The sequence below is a fragment of the Salmo salar genome, chromosome ssa14 (genome assembly GCF_905237065.1).
Source record: "Salmo salar chromosome ssa14, Ssal_v3.1, whole genome shotgun sequence".
Taxonomy (NCBI): Eukaryota; Metazoa; Chordata; class Actinopteri; order Salmoniformes; family Salmonidae; genus Salmo; species Salmo salar.
The window spans coordinates 15,014,663-15,033,174 of NC_059455.1; the positions used below are offsets into that span (position 1 = coordinate 15,014,663).

General features: G+C 40.2%; 1 protein-coding gene across 1 annotated transcript in view; it reads left to right on the plus strand.

Moving 5' to 3' along the window:
- Positions 1-440: 440 nt before the first annotated feature.
- The window catches only part of LOC106568899 (phospholipid phosphatase-related protein type 5), a 71,732-nt gene continuing 53,660 nt past the window's right edge, over positions 441-18,512 (plus strand). The window contains exon 1 of the mRNA XM_014139688.2: positions 441-1,025. Coding sequence (XP_013995163.1) covers positions 822-1,025 — 204 coding nt within the window. The 5' untranslated portion in view covers positions 441-821. The remainder of the gene's footprint in view (positions 1,026-18,512) is intronic.

Sequence of the window (18,512 nt, forward strand, 5' to 3'; positions counted from 1 at the left end):
AAAAACATCACCAACTTCTTGGTCCAGCTAAACACTGACAAACTGTGGACCCCCAGGGTTTTTAGTAAAATAATGTTTTGTTTGTTTTTAGTCAAAAAGACCACTAGGAATTCAGCCAAAAAATGTGTTTAATTTTTATAGGAAATCTGTCCCCAAAATTCCCACAAAAAAATAAGAGACATATCTGATCATGTCTCAAAATGCAATGAAGGTATGAAATTATGTTATTTTCAAATACAATCTCCTTTTGGGCTTAGTTGTGGTCAATTTGAGGTGGACAAATTATTATTATCCAACACCTAAACATTCGTTTCCGACAAAAATCGGACTTTAGCTGAATCTAGTTGCCTACAGATGTAGCTGCCGGACACATGGACATTAACAAGATCCTGTGGCTCATGCTCATGGTTGGCGCGCACTGTCACTCATCATCGCTCAAGGCGGTAAGAAGTCTGCATGCCTATGGTTCCGTACATTTCACGAATTATCTCTCACGCCACGGAAGGAAAGTCTATACCATCCCACGCGCTCATGTTCCCAACCCGCTCCACACTCTTTTTCTATCATAGCGCTCACCCTCGCATGGACCTCTGAGCGGTGTAAAGACTGAGCTCGCCAGTTCACCTAACACAATGTTTTATGGATTATCTTCCATTGTAGTAGGGAGTAGCGAGAGATATATGTGGATGGAACGCGGAGCGAGGTGGAGTACTGGACAGGTTACAGCAGTAGCCTAAAAATCGGGTGGCTGGGGGTTCCATTCAACTGGGCTTTTCTGATGCCTTTGGATCTCGGGCTCAGTTCGCTTCACCTCTGTGACCATGCTTTACTTCCAGCTGGTGATCATGGCTGGGACTGTCATGTTGGCATACTACTTTGAGTACACCGACACTTTCAACGTGCACGTCCAAGGGTTTTTCTGCTATGACAATGCCTACACCAAGCCCTACCATGGACCCGAGGCGTCCAGCGCTGTACCTCCTGCCATACTTTACGCAGTGGTCTGCGGATTGCCGTTGCTTTTGGTGAGTTTTGGAAAATGGTCAAATATTTGGATAAGGAAGGCATAAACTAATGGACACACCAACTGCATAGGGATGAACCACACAAATGTACAACTTTAGGTTACAACAGTAGCAGTTGAACAGGTCTCCATTGGGAAAGAGGTATTCAGACCTCAATGGTGCAATTTGTCTAGGTAAACATAAAATATTTGTTTTACTACATTGGTAATGAATCGACGGAAATGAGTCGTGCCAACCATATATCTTATTGATAAGACATACAATATATCCCCGTTGCTTTTACATGGCTGATACTGTGTAGCACCCGCTGTACTCTACCCTTTTGACAGTCCCCCTGGATGTTTTCAGGTGTTTCATTACATGTAACTTTCTACTGTGCAAAAACTGGTTGAATCAACGTTGTTTCCACGTCATTTCAACAACAACAAAAATATATGTGATTAAGTTGAATCAATGCGGAAAACTAACTGGATTTGCAAAAAGTGGTGCTGAGTTATTAGTGCTTTTTGAGGTCGGTTTGGTTCAATTATTTAAAAAATATATATAACGGTTTTCAATTTCGGTTTTGATCGTTTTTTTTAAACATTAAATGCACTATACATTTTGTGGGTTGAATGCTGTAACAACACAGTATACAACAATTAATAAAAGCCCCATGATGGTAGTGAATGCCCATTACTGCTTATCACTTATTAAACATAGTTTATTCACATGACATTACTTTAATAAAATATTTCAGTTATATACAAAGGTTAGAATGGTTCAGGGAACATAACCTAAAACTGGAAAATAACGAAATTATTTGAGGAACAAAACACAAACCGGAAGCGATCTATACTGTTCCGAAAGAGAAACATTATCTTTAAAGCATGGGAACCGCTTAAACGTTATTTAACGTTCCGTGCATTTTATCCCAGTCCCACAAAAATAGAAACAAAGAGCCTATGCAAAGCCCTCACTCTGTCACTCAGAAACGTATTCCAGCGTCTGCCTGCCAGGTGGAAATCTTGTGCCAGGGGGTGTGTAGGCTACATGCCCCTCCCCTCCGAAGCACACAGTAGGTTACTGTTGCCTGCTGATGACATTACAAGCGTGATTCTGAAATTAGGGAGAAATGTTTAAAAGAATGCATTCACTTTTTAATTGCTAGTTAAGGATACTGTAGTTATCACGTTTCATATTGAGTTTATTAACTACAAAAGGTAAGATGTGATTTTAGTTATTGTGCTGCACTCACAAGCTTGTTAGCTACAGTAGCTAGCTAGCTAAAATGCCCAGCGCTTCCAACGTTACACCAACTCGGAAGTTCAAAGACATTCAAAGTTCCTCCATAGAAGCCGCTCCTGCTTAGGTATATTCTGTGGGCCAAATTCAGATAATGCATGTAATCACAAAATGCCCAGCGCTTCAAGGCAAGCTTCCTCCATCCTCTCTCGCCCTCTCCTCTCCTCACCTACACAATTTCAGTTGCATCTTGCGCCCTACACTCTGACTGGCAGTGTGTTAATTTATCTTTCATTATGATTAAACCATGCTGTTACGGAAAAATGTATTAAGCTCTTAATGCTCCACAGCATACTGCTCTATCCACACTGATTGGTGAAGTAATTTAATGTTGAGCTAAATGTAAAAAAATATATTTAAAAAAGGAACAGAAAGGAATGATATAAACCGGTACTTTTTGGTTGTTCTAACCGGTTCAGAACTTTATTTTGCTGTCGGAACAGTGGAACAGAATGGAAAATATTATGGTTTTGTTCAGAACCAAACGATTGGTTCTATACACTGAACAAAAATATAAACGCAAGATGTAAGGTGTTGGTCCCATGTTTCATGAGCTGATATAAAAGATACCAGAAATTTTCCATATGCATAAAAATATTATTTATCTCATATTTTGTGCACAAATTTGTTTACATCCCTGTTAGCTTTTGCCAAGATAATCCATCCACCTGACAGCTGTGGCATATCAATAAGCTGATTAAACAGCATGATCATTACACAGGTGCACTTTGTGCTGGGGACAATAAAAGGCTACTCTAAAATGTGCAGTTTTGTCACACAACACAATGCCACAGATGTCTCAAGTTTTGAAGGAGCATGCAATTGGCATGCTGACTGCAGGAGAATTGAATATTAATTTCTCTACCATAAGCTGCCTCCAATGTCGTTTTAGAGAATTTGGCAGTACTTCCAACTGTTCTCACAACCGCAGACCACGTGTGTGGGCGAGAGGTTTGCTGATGTCAACATTGTGAACAGAGTGCCCCATGGTGGTGGTGGGGTTATGGTATGGGCAGGCATAAGCTATGGACAACAAACACAATTGCATTTTATGGCAATTTCAATGCACAGAGATACCGTGACGAGATCCTGAGGCCCATTGTTGTGCAATTCATCCGCTGCCATCACCTCGTGTTTCAGCATGATAATGCATGGCCCCAAGGATCTGTACACAATTCCTGCAAGCTGAAAATGTCCCAGTTCTTCCATGTTCTGCATAATCACAAGACATGTCACCCATTGAGCATGTTTGGGATGCTCTGGATCAACGTGTATGACAGCATGTTCCAGTTCCCGCCAATATCCAGTAACTTTGCACAGCCATTGAAGAGGAGTATGACAACATTTCACAGGCCACAATCAACAGCTTGATCAACTCTATGTGAAGGAGATGTGTCACGACGCCTGAGGCAAATGTTGGTCACACCAGATACTTACTGGTTTTCAGATACATGCCCCTGCTTTTTTTTAAGGTATCTGTGACCAACAGATGCATATCTGTATTCCCAGTCATGTGAAATCCATAGATTAGGGCCCAATTAATTTATTTCAATTTCCTGATTTCCTTATATGAACTGTAACTGAAATTGTTGCATGTTGCGTTTATATTTTATTTCAGATCATTTTGGTTCCAACTCCTGGTTGTGTACATTACATTTGTTTTATTTGATTACTTTATTATTTAATTCCACATCATCATCATCTCTCTAGAGCTGCTGCCAAAATCACTATTTTAGTAATTCTTCAAAGTAAATAAGGCATACTTTTATGACTGCTGAATACCAACTATCAATTACTTAGATAATGTATTTTCAAGTATAGATGCCTCATGAAGCAACACCTCTCTATCACACATTCTTCTCTATCCTCTCCCTGTCTGGCCCACACTAACCTAATGTAGCAGGAATAAAAAAAACACACACTGGACAATGGATTATGTAGTTAATTACCATGTTTTCTGAGCTAAACTATGTCGAATTTTGGTCTTTTGGAAACTACAACTCCCTACTATATTGCACAGTTCAGGATTGATCTGATTTATCTCTAAAGAAACGGTGCAATGTGCGCATTGAGGTTACATAATAGAAACAAACGAAATGGAATTCAAATAATTGAGCCTAATTTATTTCAGTCAATTAGTTGTTTAAATAACAAAAAATATCCAACTTTTCAGTTAATCACTCAGCACTAGCAAAAAGTCATTAAAGTAAGGGCATTTCATCCTTTTTTTACCCAACTTTTTACCTAAATCCAATTACATGGTGAATTTTTTATTTTATTTCACGTTGAATTAACGTTAGTTGACAACTTAACCAAAGGTAAATCAAAATTAAACGTGTCAAGTGGGTAATTTTGCATATAAATATATGGATGTCTGTGCATCAAGTAGATGTCTGAAAGGAATAATGAAGTCACCATATGGCCAAATAGAACTACTAGGCATAATGTAACTTTTAATAATCATGCAGGTACTGCACTCTGCTATTTTTGGATTCTGGCTTATAAAACAGCTAGATGCATTGGGTAGCAAGGATAATAAGTATAATTATTTGCTATGGCCCATTTGCACTGCCATTTGCCAAACCTATCTGGTTTATTTGTGAAAAACACAGACAAACCCTGTCTATGAATTTATCCATATTCTTATACTTATCTCTTTGTATCTGTCAAGATATGGTCCATTTGTCAAGATGTGGTCATCTTTAGTGGTCCCCTGAGTCTGTTAGCTTACAGGGTCGTTCCATGTCATTTCAGCAAGCCATGACACCCACCATCTCAGATTGCTCTGAAATAGTTTCTGTAGTTAGAAACAGATAATATTATCACTCCTGCAACATTATTTAGTTGAAATATAATTTGATCTCTGAGAAATTAAGCTAATTGATTGAAGAAAATGTAGTATATTTCAGAAGAACAGAATAGCATACTCGGAGTTGTCCTTATGTTAGGTCCAGATCTGGCTATGCCAAATGGCTGTGGGCTACACTAGTTCAGTTAGCAGACAAGATTGGCATTTTTTAATAGTATGAAGAATACAATTGAACAAAGCTGAATAAAATAGAAAGGATATTTTCTCCAAAGGATTTGAGGGAGTGTGCACATACAGCTATTCTGTGTTGAGCGGTTAACAAAGAAATATGTATTCCAGATGCTTAATTTAGTTATTAATATAACTTTAGTTTTTATACAAATGTTTAGATTTTTAATACCTTGTAAGGCTGCATGATACGACTCTAAAGATGAATCGAAAAAAGTCGCTTGAAGGCATCAGCTCTGCTTTGTTTTTTTGCGCAGGCTGTACACACTAGATCAGTCACTCATTCACAATTTGACAAGCACTTGATAATGCCTAGAATTTAACGGCGGCATCCCCTTTGTGTAGGCGTAATGCACCCTTAAAAAATCCATGCATTTTGCAGCCAGTGGCCTGTGTGCCCTTCTCCCTGAGTGCTGAGCGCTCCGAATTACCTCTCACTCTCATGACTCTCCATCACGGGATCGGGTCTTTCTCACAGGCTACAAGTGAAGACAGACACATTGGGGACGCAATTGCACGTGTCCTTATCCAATTCCCGAGTTGTAATTGAAGATATTGCAATGCGCACACGGTAGTAGGCTATAAGCGTGAATGTTCCATTATCACATTTTATGCTTTTATTATAAAAGCGCATTTTTATGGTGAAAATGATCTTCCCCAAACTTGAAACTCACATGCTGCTTATGTATGCCAGTTAGGTTCTGCACCACTTGTAAAGAGGATTAATGTGCTTAATTTTATGAAGTTATTTGGCCACTTTAGTTGTGATACAAACCTTATCAAAACATACAGGCCTATGGGCTAGGCTACATGAGGACTGATTCGAAAAAGTCACAAAAAAAGGCATTGTTTCTTATGCTGGGCATCATTCACAAGTGATAGGCTAATATTGTCACCCATCAGACTATTCTTGATTTAATCTTGTCTTTACATATACTAAATAATATATGTGTGAAATTTGTTTTGATTTAGAATGGACCATTATCATGCACCTGTATCGAAATAGGGGCAGCGGGAATAAAAGTAATCTATGCACTTAAATAGCGAATGGAGGATGTTTTTCACGTGGTTCAGTTAAACGAAGTTTAAATTAAAAAAAATGTAAAAAACATTTTATGCCAGCCAGATAGGCTATACTTATTTTGTAAATATAAGCAATGTGCTTGTCATTAGGAAAGTTAAGAAATACATATACAGTGAGGGAAAAAAGTATTTGATCCCCTGCTGATTTTGTACGTTTGCCCACTGACAAAGAAATGATCAGTCTATAATTTTAATGGTAGGTTTGTTTGAACAGTGAGAGACAGAATAACAACAAATCAATCCAGAAAAACGCATGTCAAAAATGTTATAAATTGATTTTCATTTTAATGAGGGAAATAAGTATTTGACCCCTCTCAATCAGAAAGATTTCTGGCTCCCAGGTGTCTTTTATACAGGTAACGAGCTGAGATTAGGAGCACACTCTTAAAGGGAGTGCTCCTAATCTCAGCTTGTTACCTGTATAAAAGACACCTGTCCACAGAAGCAATCAATCAATCAGATTCCAAACTCTCCACCATGGCCAAGACCAAAGAGCTCTCCAAGGATGTCAGGGAGAAGATTGTAGACCTACACAAGGCTGGAATGGGCTACAAGACCATTGCCAAGCAGCTTGGTGAGAAGGTGACAACAGTTGGTGCGATTATTCGCAAATGGAAGAAACACAAAAGAACTGTCAATCTCCCTCGGCCTGGGGCTCCATGCAAGATCTCACCTCGGGGAGTTGCAATGATCATGAGAACGGTGAGAAATCAGCCCAGAACTACACGGGAGGATCTTGTCAATGATCTCAAGGCAGCTGGGACCATAGTCACCAAGAAAACAATTGGTAACACACTACGCCATGAAGGACTGAAATCCTGCAGCGCCCGCAAGGTCCCCCTGCTCAAGAAAGCACATATACATGCCCGTCTGAAGTTTGCCAATGAACATCTGAATGATTCAGAGGACAACTGGGTGAAAGTGTTGTGGTCAGATGAGATCAAAAAGGAGCTCTTTGGCATCAACTCAACTCGCCGTGTTTGTAGGAGGAGGAATGCTGCCTATTACCCCAAGAACACCATCCCCACTGTCAAACATGGAGGTGGAAACATTATGCTTTAGGGGTGTTTTTCTGCTAAGGGGACAGGACAACTTCACCGCATCAAAGGGATGATGGACGGGGCCATGTACTGTCAAATCTTGGGTGAGAACCTCCTTCCCTCAGCCAGGGCATTGAAAATGGTTCGTGGATGGGTATTCCAGCATGACAATGACCCAAAACACATGGCCAAGGCAACAAATGAGTGGCTCAAGAAGAAGCACATTAAGGTCCTGGAGTGGCCTAGCCAGTCTCCAGACCTTAATCCCATAGAAAATCTGTGGAGGGAGATAAAGGTTTTAGTTGCCAAACGTCAGCCTCGAAACCTTAATGACTTGGAGAAGATCTGCAAAGAGGAGTGGGACAAAATCCCTCCTGAGATGTGGGCAAACCTGGTGGCCAACTACAAGAAACGTCTGAACTCTGTGATTGCCAACAAGGTTTTGCCAACAAGGTTTTTGCAACAAGTAGTAAGTCATGTTTTGCAGAGGGGTCAAATACTTATTTCCCTCATTAAAATGCAAATCAATTATAACATTTTTGACATGCGTTTTTCTGGATTTTTTTCTTGTTATTCTGTCTCTCACTGTTCAAATAAACCTACCATTAAAATTATAGACTGATCATTTCTTTGTCAGTGGGCAAACGTACAAAATCAGCAGGGGATCAAATACTTTTTCCCCTCACAGTAGTAGGCCTAGCCTAGAAAGCTGATGGGATCCTCCTCTTTTTTTTTCTCGTGCATTTACATAGGCTGTAGAAATGTTGCTCAATATGAGCTCATGGGCTCTCATGAAGTGTTTGATTCAATTTTATAGTACATTTGCATTAATGTCAGAGTGATTACAGGGACAATAGTGCCGAGTACCAGGCAGTTAACAAGTTTGGTAGGCTACTAACGACCAGCATCAGAGCTTGGATATCAAGTCAACTTTGAATAAGATCGTAATTGAAACTGTACAGCCTACCTGTGCTGGAGTACATCTGCAAAAGGGTGCTGGCAGGCTTAAATAAGGAAATTAAAATCAATTGCAAGTTGTTGATCTTTTTGTTTGCTTTCACAATTTACCGTAAGTTGTAAAAAACTAGTTCTTAAGTAGATTTCTGACCAGATACGTTTTTACTTTTAGATGAGTAGTTTCTAAAGAGGGTTACCTTTACTTGAGTAAATTACAATCTAAGTAAGATACTTTTACTTAAGGTCAAACGTAATATCAGAACTCTAACTTTGTGATAGACTGAGTCAGGGCAGGCTTTGGGTCAGTCCTTACCTCATCTCCCCCTCTCCCAAACTGAGTCTGACTACCCTGCACCTCTGTGCCGTTAAGCACTTCTATCCAACTGTCTCATTACTGTCACTCATCTCGCAAACCGCTCCTCCAGACCCATCCATTCCCCCAGAGTTGTTACCTTTGAGAAGGAAGGGGAGAGATTTTTTTTGATCCATACCAATATAGGATTAGTTTTTATTGCAAATAGATAGGGAACAGCGAAGAGGTTCATAAAAAATTAAGCTTTTACTCAACTGCACTGAGATCTGAGCTTTGGACAAATTTACAGAGGTAGAGAGCTAGATTAAAAAGCATGATTCAACACCTCAATATGTAGTATTGCAGATTTGAACTAGCTAGCGAGAGCAAGCCATGGCTTGTCGAGTGGTCACCTTTCTTTGGGCCATGAAGTACTGCCATGGTTTTGGTCGGCTACTGATTGTCAGTAGCTATGGTCTTACGTATTGTTGTGAACTCGAGTCCTTTTCAACCCGGCACCTAAAGACTTTTGTCTAAGGACCTTTGAATTGAGTGCACCAGTCCTTGACTCTGTGGGTTCCTATCCTGGGTGGGCAGCGATGGATGTTACATCATTAGATGGGACAGTCCAACTCCCGAATCCTAGGCAGACGAGAATCAGTAATGGTTGAAGCCTGGCACAGTCCAACCCCCGAATCCTTGACAGATGAGTCAGAAACATCCACTGAAGAGTGTCTCACCCCTATCCTTCCCCTAGACTTCCCCGGTCATCCCTTATGGCCCTATGTAATGTTGAGGGGGAATTTATGATGAGCGGATATTGACGGACCCAGCTATCAATAAAACAGTAGCAGCATGACCATTGAGACGCATTTCTCCACACCATAACTTGATCAATGAAAGGTTGGCCTTGCCTGATACCAAGGCCTCTTAGATTCCCTCTCCCAATCACTATTATTATCTGCTATGTTCTGGGGAATTGTGTTCGATAATGGGCTAGGATGGATGAGACTACTAACAGGTCATAATCTCACACTCCACTAGACACGTAATGGTAGCCATTATTATCATACCTCTCCAGAAGCTGTTCAGGGGTGCACTGAAAAGCGAACAAATTCTCTCCTGCACCCTGAGGGTTATGGTGGTGTACATCCATTTACTTAAATTGACAATGGCTAAGGGTGCTAGCTTTGCTGCGAGGTTGCTAACTTACAAAGAGAGTCTTACAAAGAGAGTATAGAAACGAGGACAGGAATCAGGCCTCATTTGTGAACGTGTTATAAACACAAACACATGTAATACATAGATTATACATGTTCTGAGCTATAAAGGGTATTTCTTTGGTATTTTAGGGGATGGTGCTCCTTGAACTGAAGTCTCACAACATGAGGGTGACGAGCCGTTGTAAACATTGACTTTACGATCAAACAGTTTTTGATTCATAACCACAAGTCCTCACTACTCTGTCTTGTCCTGACCCACAGCAGTAACTCACAGCTGTAAGAAATAAACCCAGCAGGAGAAATCGATGTGTGTGTGGAGAGCTGTCTCCGCGCACACACACACACACACACACACACACACACACACACACACACACACACACACACACACACACACACACACACACACACACACACACACACACACACACAGCCATACATGCAGGCTGACACACTGACAATTCAGACAAGGACTACTCAAGCTGAATCAAAGGAGATGACCCAGTTATCCACTGTGCCATCTGTCTGTCTGTCTGTCTGTCTTAACAAAGGAGTTATGAGACTGTAAAATTGGAACTAGAGAAGCATATTTGGTTGTTGGAGAGAATATAGTTGAAAGCGGCAATCTGCAATTGCTGCATACATTTGTGGACTTATAAATGAATGATGTGTACCCATTGATTCATGAAGAATACAACTTATTAATAGCTCATGAGCTTAGTTCAACTCTCACAAGCTTAGTTCAACTGTTCAATATAAGCTTGTTTTACTCCGTTGTTTGTAAACAATGTACACTGAACAAAAATATAAACGCATGATATAAAGTGTTGGTCCCATGTTTCATGAGCTGAAATACAGTGGTGGAAAAAGTACCCAATTGTCATACTTGAGTAAAAATTTAGATACCTTAATAGAAAGTTACCCAGTAAAATCACCCAGTAAAATACTATTTTTTGAGTAAAAGTCTAAAAGTATTCGGTCATAAATACACTTAAGTATTAAAAGTAAATGTAATTGCTAAAATATACTTAAGTATCAAAAGTAAAAGTATACATCATTTCAAATTCCTTCTTTTAAGCAAAGCAGACATCATTTTGTAATTTTTTTTAATGTATGGATAGCCAGGGGCACACTCCAACACTGTTTAGTGAGTCCGCTGGATCAGAGGCAGAAAGGATGACCATGTGTTGTCTTGATAAGTGTGTGAATTGGTAAATTTTTCTGTCCTGCTAAGCATTCAAAATGTAACGAGTACTTTTGGTGTCAGGTGAAATGTATGCAGTAAAAATTACATTATATTCTTTAGGAATGTAGTGAAGTAGAAAAGTTGAAAAATATAAATAGTAAAGTACAGATATCCCAAAAAACGACTTAAGTAGTACTTTAAAGCATTTTTACTTCAGTACTTTACACCACTGCTGAAATAAAAGATCCCAGAAATTTTCCATACACCCAAAAATCGTATTTTTCTAAAATTTTGTGCACAAATTTGTTTACATCCCTGTAAGTGAGTATTTCTCCTTTGCCAAGATAGGTGTGGTATATTGTTATCGTTATCTATTTCTATGTGGTTATCTAGTTTTCTATTTCTATGTTGGGGTTTTGGCAACGACCTCCAATTAGAGGCAGCTGGTTGTCGTTGCCTCTAATTGGAGGTCATATTTAAGTGGGTTAGTTTTCTCTTGTGTTTGTGGGTGGTTGTTTCCGGTATAGTCTGTGCACCTTACTGGACTGTTTTCGTCGTTTGTTTTGTTTAAGTGGTTTTCTTTAATAAATTAAAGAAGATGATCAATATACTTGCTGCATTTTGGTCCACTCCTTACGACGCCCATGACAATATCTCTCTCTCTCTATATATATATATATGCAAACTGTATACAGTTTGTATAGTAGTGTGTATTACTATATTTAGTAGCCTCAAGCATCCTGACATATACTGTACCTCTCCCCAACTCATCAACCAATATATTGGTTGCAATCACTTTGCTCTCATTGTAGCCTTGATAGAACCAGGAAAATCTCAGGGCCCTCCAAACCATTGTAATGATCATTATTGAGTAGTGATTTGACATCCATCATCCACAAAGTGAAAAAGTCAATGCCTGCTATTTAATTATTGTCATGGTATTATTTATTTTCATAGCATAACATGTATAGCATCATGGGAAGGGACACATTAGCTCTACACATTGTGCACTGCTTTTGACTTCATCAGGACATCAGTCTCTCTCCATGTCCAGTAGAGTATGTCCACATTGATTAAAACACACATGAACACACCCATGCATCTACGCAATCATTTGGACACACACACACACACACACACACACACACACACACACACACACACACACACACACACACACACACACACACACACACACACACACACACAACTTCCCCTTGGTTGTTGGACAACAATTCTCTTTTTCCTTTTGATGGATGATTTCATTAAAACCGGAGCTAAGTGAACCTGTCATTACTAGTACAGTCTCCACACATACAGTGAACTTGCTTCCCCCCACCCCGCCTTCAGCTTCCAGCTTTATTTATACTGTGCATCATCTGTTTAAAGCACTTCAGGCCCCTGGGATTGGATCTCAGGATGCTTAAAGATAGATCCAGGCATTTATTAATCTACGGTGCTGCGTTGTGAGATTTTCCACTTGACGCGCTGCTTTAAAAGAGATCATGAATCATTTGACTCCAGGAGGTGGACTCACTTTACCAGGGTGATTTACGTAAGTGAGATTTTCGGGGGAGTTTGTCTCTTTCCCTAATCTCAAAATTGTGAAAGACTGAATTTGGGTCATCATTGGTAGTCACAAAACTTAATTTCAAGTGGAAATGTTTATTTGTAATTCTTTAAATGGATCATGTGGTGTATTGGGAAATGTGTTAAATGAGTGTAGGTGTAAAATGGTTGCAAATAGCCAATGGGATTTGTATGCAGGGGTTGAGTTATTTTGAATTAACAAATGACAATGGGGTTTCCGTTCTTGCATTGAAGTGATTGGATTAGGAGATGCAAGGGCAGTAAAAGTTCAATAATGTATTGGAGAGTTGGGCTGAAGACACTGAAGAGAGTAGTCGACTGTAATGTGTTCAGGAGAACATTAAATAAATCTGTTCCGTTTATTATAAGTACACTTCGGAGTCTTCAGTAAAAGAACCCAGCATCTTAGGATGCAACAGATCTGTTATCTTTTTACAAGATTCTCCAAGGTATTAGATAACAAATAGTTAATTACTATAGCAGTTGTAGACAGACTTGTCTTTCAGGCTTTTATTTAAGTTTTTATGCTTTGTTCAGTTCTTCAGTGTCTTCACAAGTTCTTCAGAGGCAGACACAATATACTAGTTAATATACTAGTTAAGTTATACAGCAGTTGAGGATATTCCAAAATGTAAAGGTTGTCCAATATGTCCTCTTTGCCATCTCATGTTAGCACATCATTTTCAGATGTAGCCTAGCTTTGATTGTCCAGGCCAGCTCTGATTGACCACTAGCCGCACAGTTTGAGTAACCTCTAACTAATACTTTGCTCATTTGAAGCTTCAAATGTGCAGTGTAAACAGCAAAGTTTAAAGCCATCTATGATGTACACACCAGAACCCCGCTGATCCCTTTTATTTGGATTTTTCACCCAATCAAAAGTGTATTTATGAGAGACATACAGTGCAAGTATCAAATTCCACCCAAAGTTGTGCCCCATATCTGGAATGAGGTGTCATCTGTGACAGAACCACAGGTATGGGTTGGTTTCAATACTAGACCAGTGGTTCTCAACTTGTTTTGCTTCGGGACCCAAATTGAACCAGGTTGTCTCAGTCGCGATCCAATATTCACATCACAATGTTTTTGTTGTTGCAAAAATGCAATCTGGAAAAATATTTTAAATTATATATTGATAGTAAATGTATCAGTTATATTACAAGGGAACGAAAGTCCCCACTTTTTCGTTGTCAATAATTCCATTTTGCCTATATTCTTGATGAAGAATGTTAAGCTCACTGCTATGAGACCACAAAATCAACCAAATACGCTAAATAGCACTGCTAATAACTCTATATTGAAAATACTGTGATTGAAGACATAGTTCAAACTTCAAAGGTTACTTTCTACCTGGTTTTAGTCGTTTAAGTTTAGACTGGAGTATTTTTCATTAAATAAATCTGAAACTCGTGACCCATTTAAAACCTCCCACCAGCACCAGACTAGCTCCCCTCTCTTGGTCTTCTGTCAATCATGATTATCAATCAATCAATCAGTCAAATGTATTCATAAAGCCCTTCTTACATCAGCTGATGTCACAAAGTACTGTACAGAAACCCAGCCTAAAACCCCAAACAGCAAGCAATGCAGGTGTAGAAGCACGGTGGCTAGGAAAAACTCCCTAGAAAGGCCAGAACCTAGGAAGAAACCTAGAGAGGAACCAGACTAGGAGGGGTGGCCAGTCCTCTTCTGGCTGTGCCGGGTGGAGATGATAACAGAACACGGCCAAGATGTTCATAGATGACCAGCAGGGTCAAATAATAATAGCCGATCATTCAGAGTATCTCTACCCGAGGGATATCTTCACCACCAACTTACTATCCTGAGACAAGGCCGAGTATAGCCCACGAAGATCTCCCCCACGGCACGAACCCAAGGGGGGGCGCCAACCCAGACAGGAACATAATGTCAGTGACTCAACCCACTCAAGTGACGCACCCCTCCTAGGGATGGCATGGAAGAGCACCAGTAAGCCAGTGACTCAGCCCCTGTAATAGGGTTAGAGGCAGAGAATCCCAGTGGAGAGAGGGGAACCGGCCAGGCAGAGACAGCAAGGGCGGTTCGTTGCTCCAGTGCCTTTCCGTTCACCTTTACACTCCTGGGCCAGACTACAGTAAAGACTTAAAGTTCGAGACCGAGTCTGCGTCACTCACATGGATAGGCAGACCATTCCATAAAAATGATTAGGTGTGCAAAATTCCGGGAACTTTAAATAAATTCCCTGATTTTCCCAAAATCCCGGTTGGAGTACTCCTTCCTGAACTATTGAAAGTTGCCAGAATTCTGCAACCCTAGTCATGATTGAGCGCCATAGATCAGAATAGACTTGACAATTTCCACCTACTGGTGATCAAGTCAAAGTGACCCATTTGGGTAGGGTTTGGGACACGCTAAGCAGGATGTAAAGGCAATCAACAACTTCACAGAATCCTACTATAACTTTGAGAGTTTTCATTGGCTAGATAGGCTGCAAATATAGCTCGGAGCTGTCAATATATGGAAAATGAACAAGAATAAAATAATAACCTGCTAAAGTCCTTGTAAAGCGGCCAGAGGAACATTCCCACTTATCAGGGTTATACTGCTTGACATGTATGGGCCAAAGATGGCATGATTGCTATTATTAGTGAGCCGTGAATAAGGCTCTGGCTCGCTCCTGTTCACAGTAGTAGGGGGATGGGTTTGCAGTGAGATGTGAATAAATTACATAGGGTTTAGGTCCCTGTGCTTTGCCGAGGTACACTGGAAAAGGTTGAGCTTGTCAGAGCTTCATTAATGACTATAAGCGAGTGATGCGTCATTAAGCAGATCGACAAACTCATGTCTTATTTACAGTAAGCTTCTAAAGCCTAAATAATGAGTGTTAGACAACATTAAAAGAAAAGTGGGAATAGATTAAATGGATGCTTTGTTCAGTCATATAAAGGAAAAAACAAGTCTAAGGCCAGTCGGCACATTATGTCCAAAGGCTTGATTCATGTAGGCTGACCATCACTTTCAATAGTTTCCTTCAGTTTCTTTTTTTTCTCGGCTGATATTAGTCATCAAAATATTATGAACTGTTTCTCAATGGATTGGCGGCTACATTATTTGATAGAGATTTCTTCTCTCTCTCTCTGCAAAGAGTGCCACGAGTAGAGAAAGTGAGCCGGTGTCACGACTTCTGCCGAAGTCGATGCCCCTCCTTGTTCGGGTGGTGCTCGGGGGTCGACGTCACCGGTCTCCTAGCCATCATTGATCCATTTTTCATTTTCAATTGGTTTTGTCTTGTCTTCCTACACACCTGGTTCCAATCCCATTCATTACATGTTGTGTATTTAACCCTTTGTTTCCCCTCATGTCCTTGTCAGAGATTGTTTGTTGTTATGTGCTCGGGTTATTTTACCCATGTTTATTTTATTTATGTACGTTGGTTTTGTTTTTATTAAACTACTCCAGTTACACCAAGTTGGTTTCTCCTGCGCCTGACTTCCCTGCCACCTACACACACGATGATGACAGCCGGTGATTTCTCATGATGATGTCTCAGTCCAAATAGCTTCTCAGCTGCACTAATGCCTACTGTGCTGTACTTCAAAGCCACCCTGGTTCGAGTGGATGGCATTGTTGTGTTTTGCGCTCAAGTTCAGAAGTTTGCCCAGTCACTCCATGTGTTTTTTCACACGGTTACAAGAACAGGGACATGGGCGATAATGGAGCTGAAATCTGTTTGCATCACAAGGACATTGCCACAGACATGGGAAGAAACAGGGAGGTTAGAGAGAAGGCAGCCCTACAATAATAGAGTGAATGTGGTTTGTTGGTGCTCGATAGTAGGCCTACCTGTTAAAAATTCTGTTGTGCATTGGGCTGAAGTGCAGATGGGTCAAATGGTACAGTGCCTTGAGAAAGTATTCACACGACACTACTTTTTACCAAAAAACTGTGTTACAAAGTGGTATTATAATTGATTTAATTGTCATTTTTTGTGAACGACTACACTAAATACTCTGAAATGCCAAAGTAAAATAAATACAAAATAAACAAATATATCTTGATTAGGTAAGTATTCAACCCCCAGAGTCAATACATGTTACAATCACCTTTGGCAGTGAATCTTTCAAGAGATTTGCACACCTGGATTGTGCAGTATTTGCGCATTATTCTTTTTAACATTCTTCATGCTCTGTCAAGTTGGTTGTTGATCATTGCTAGACAGCCATATTCAAGTCTTGCCATAGATTTTCAAGCCGATTTAAGTCAAAACTTTAACTACAGTAGGCCAACCAGGAACATTCAATGTCATCTTGGAAAGTAACTCCAGTGTATATTTGGCCTTCTGTTTTAGGTTGCTGTCCTGCTGAAAGGTGAATTTATCTTCCAGTGTCTGTTGGAATGCAGATAACCAGGTTTTCTAAGATTTTTCCTGCGCTTAGGTTTATTCCACTTCTTTTTAAACAAAAAACTCTGTCGTCCTTGCCGATGACAAGCATACCCATAACATGATGCAGTCACCACCATGCTTGAAAATATGAAGAGTGGTACGCAATGATGTGTTGTGTTCGATTTTCCCCAAATATATCACTTTGTATTCAGGATATAAAGTTAATTTCTTTGCCACATTTTTTGCAGTTTTACTTTAGTGCCTTCCTTCTTTTCACTATGTCAATTAGGTTAGTATTGTGGAGAAACTACAATGTTGTTTATTCATCCTCAGTTTTCTCCTATCACAGCCATTAAACTCTGTAACTATTTTAAAGTCACCATTGGGCTCATGGTGAAATCCCTGAGCGGTTTTCTTCCTCTCCACCAAATGAGTTAGGAAGGACGCCTGTATCTTTGTAGTGACTGTGTGTATTGATAAGTGGTGTAAAGTAATGAAGTAAACATACTTTAAAGTACTACTGAAGTAATTTTTTGGGGTATCTGTACTTTACTATTTATATTTTTGACAACTTTTACTTTTACTTCACTGACACCCAAAAGTTACATTTTGAATGCTTAGCAGGACAGAAAATGGTCAAATTCGCACACTTATCAATAGAACATCCCTTTACTTAATTATACTGCTCAAAAAAATAAAGGGAACACTTAAACAACACATCCTAGATCTGAATGAAAGAAATAATCTTATTAAATACTTTTTTCTTTACATAGTTGAATGTGCTAACAACAAAATCACACAAAAATAATCAATGGAAATCCAATTTATCAAGCCATGGAGGTCTGGATTTGGAGTCACACTCAAAATTAAAGTGGAAAACCACACTACAGGCTGATCCAACTTTGATGTAATGTCCTTAAAACAAGTCAAAATGAGGCTCAGTAGTGTGTGTGGCCTCCACGTGCCTGTATGACCTCCCTACAACGCCTGGGCATGCTCCTGATGAGGTGGCGGATGGTCTCCTGAGGGATCTCCTCCCAGACCTGGACTAAAGCATCCGCCAACTCCTGGACAGTCTGTGGTGCAACGTGGCGTTGGTGGATGGAGCGAGACATGATGTCCCAGATGTGCTCAATTGGATTCAGGTCTGGGGAACGGGCGGGCCAGTCCATAGCATCAATGCCTTCCTCTTGCAGGAACTGCTGACACACTCCAGCCACATGAGGTCTAGCATTGTCTTGCATTAGGAGGAACCCAGGGCCAACCGCACCAGCATATGGTCTCACAAGGGGTCTGAGGATCTCATCTCGGTACCTAATGGCAGTCAGGCTACCTCTGGCGAGCACATGGAGGGCTATGCGGCCCCCCAAAGAAATGCCACCCCACACCATGACTGACCCACCGCCAAACCGGTCATGCTGGAGGATGTTGC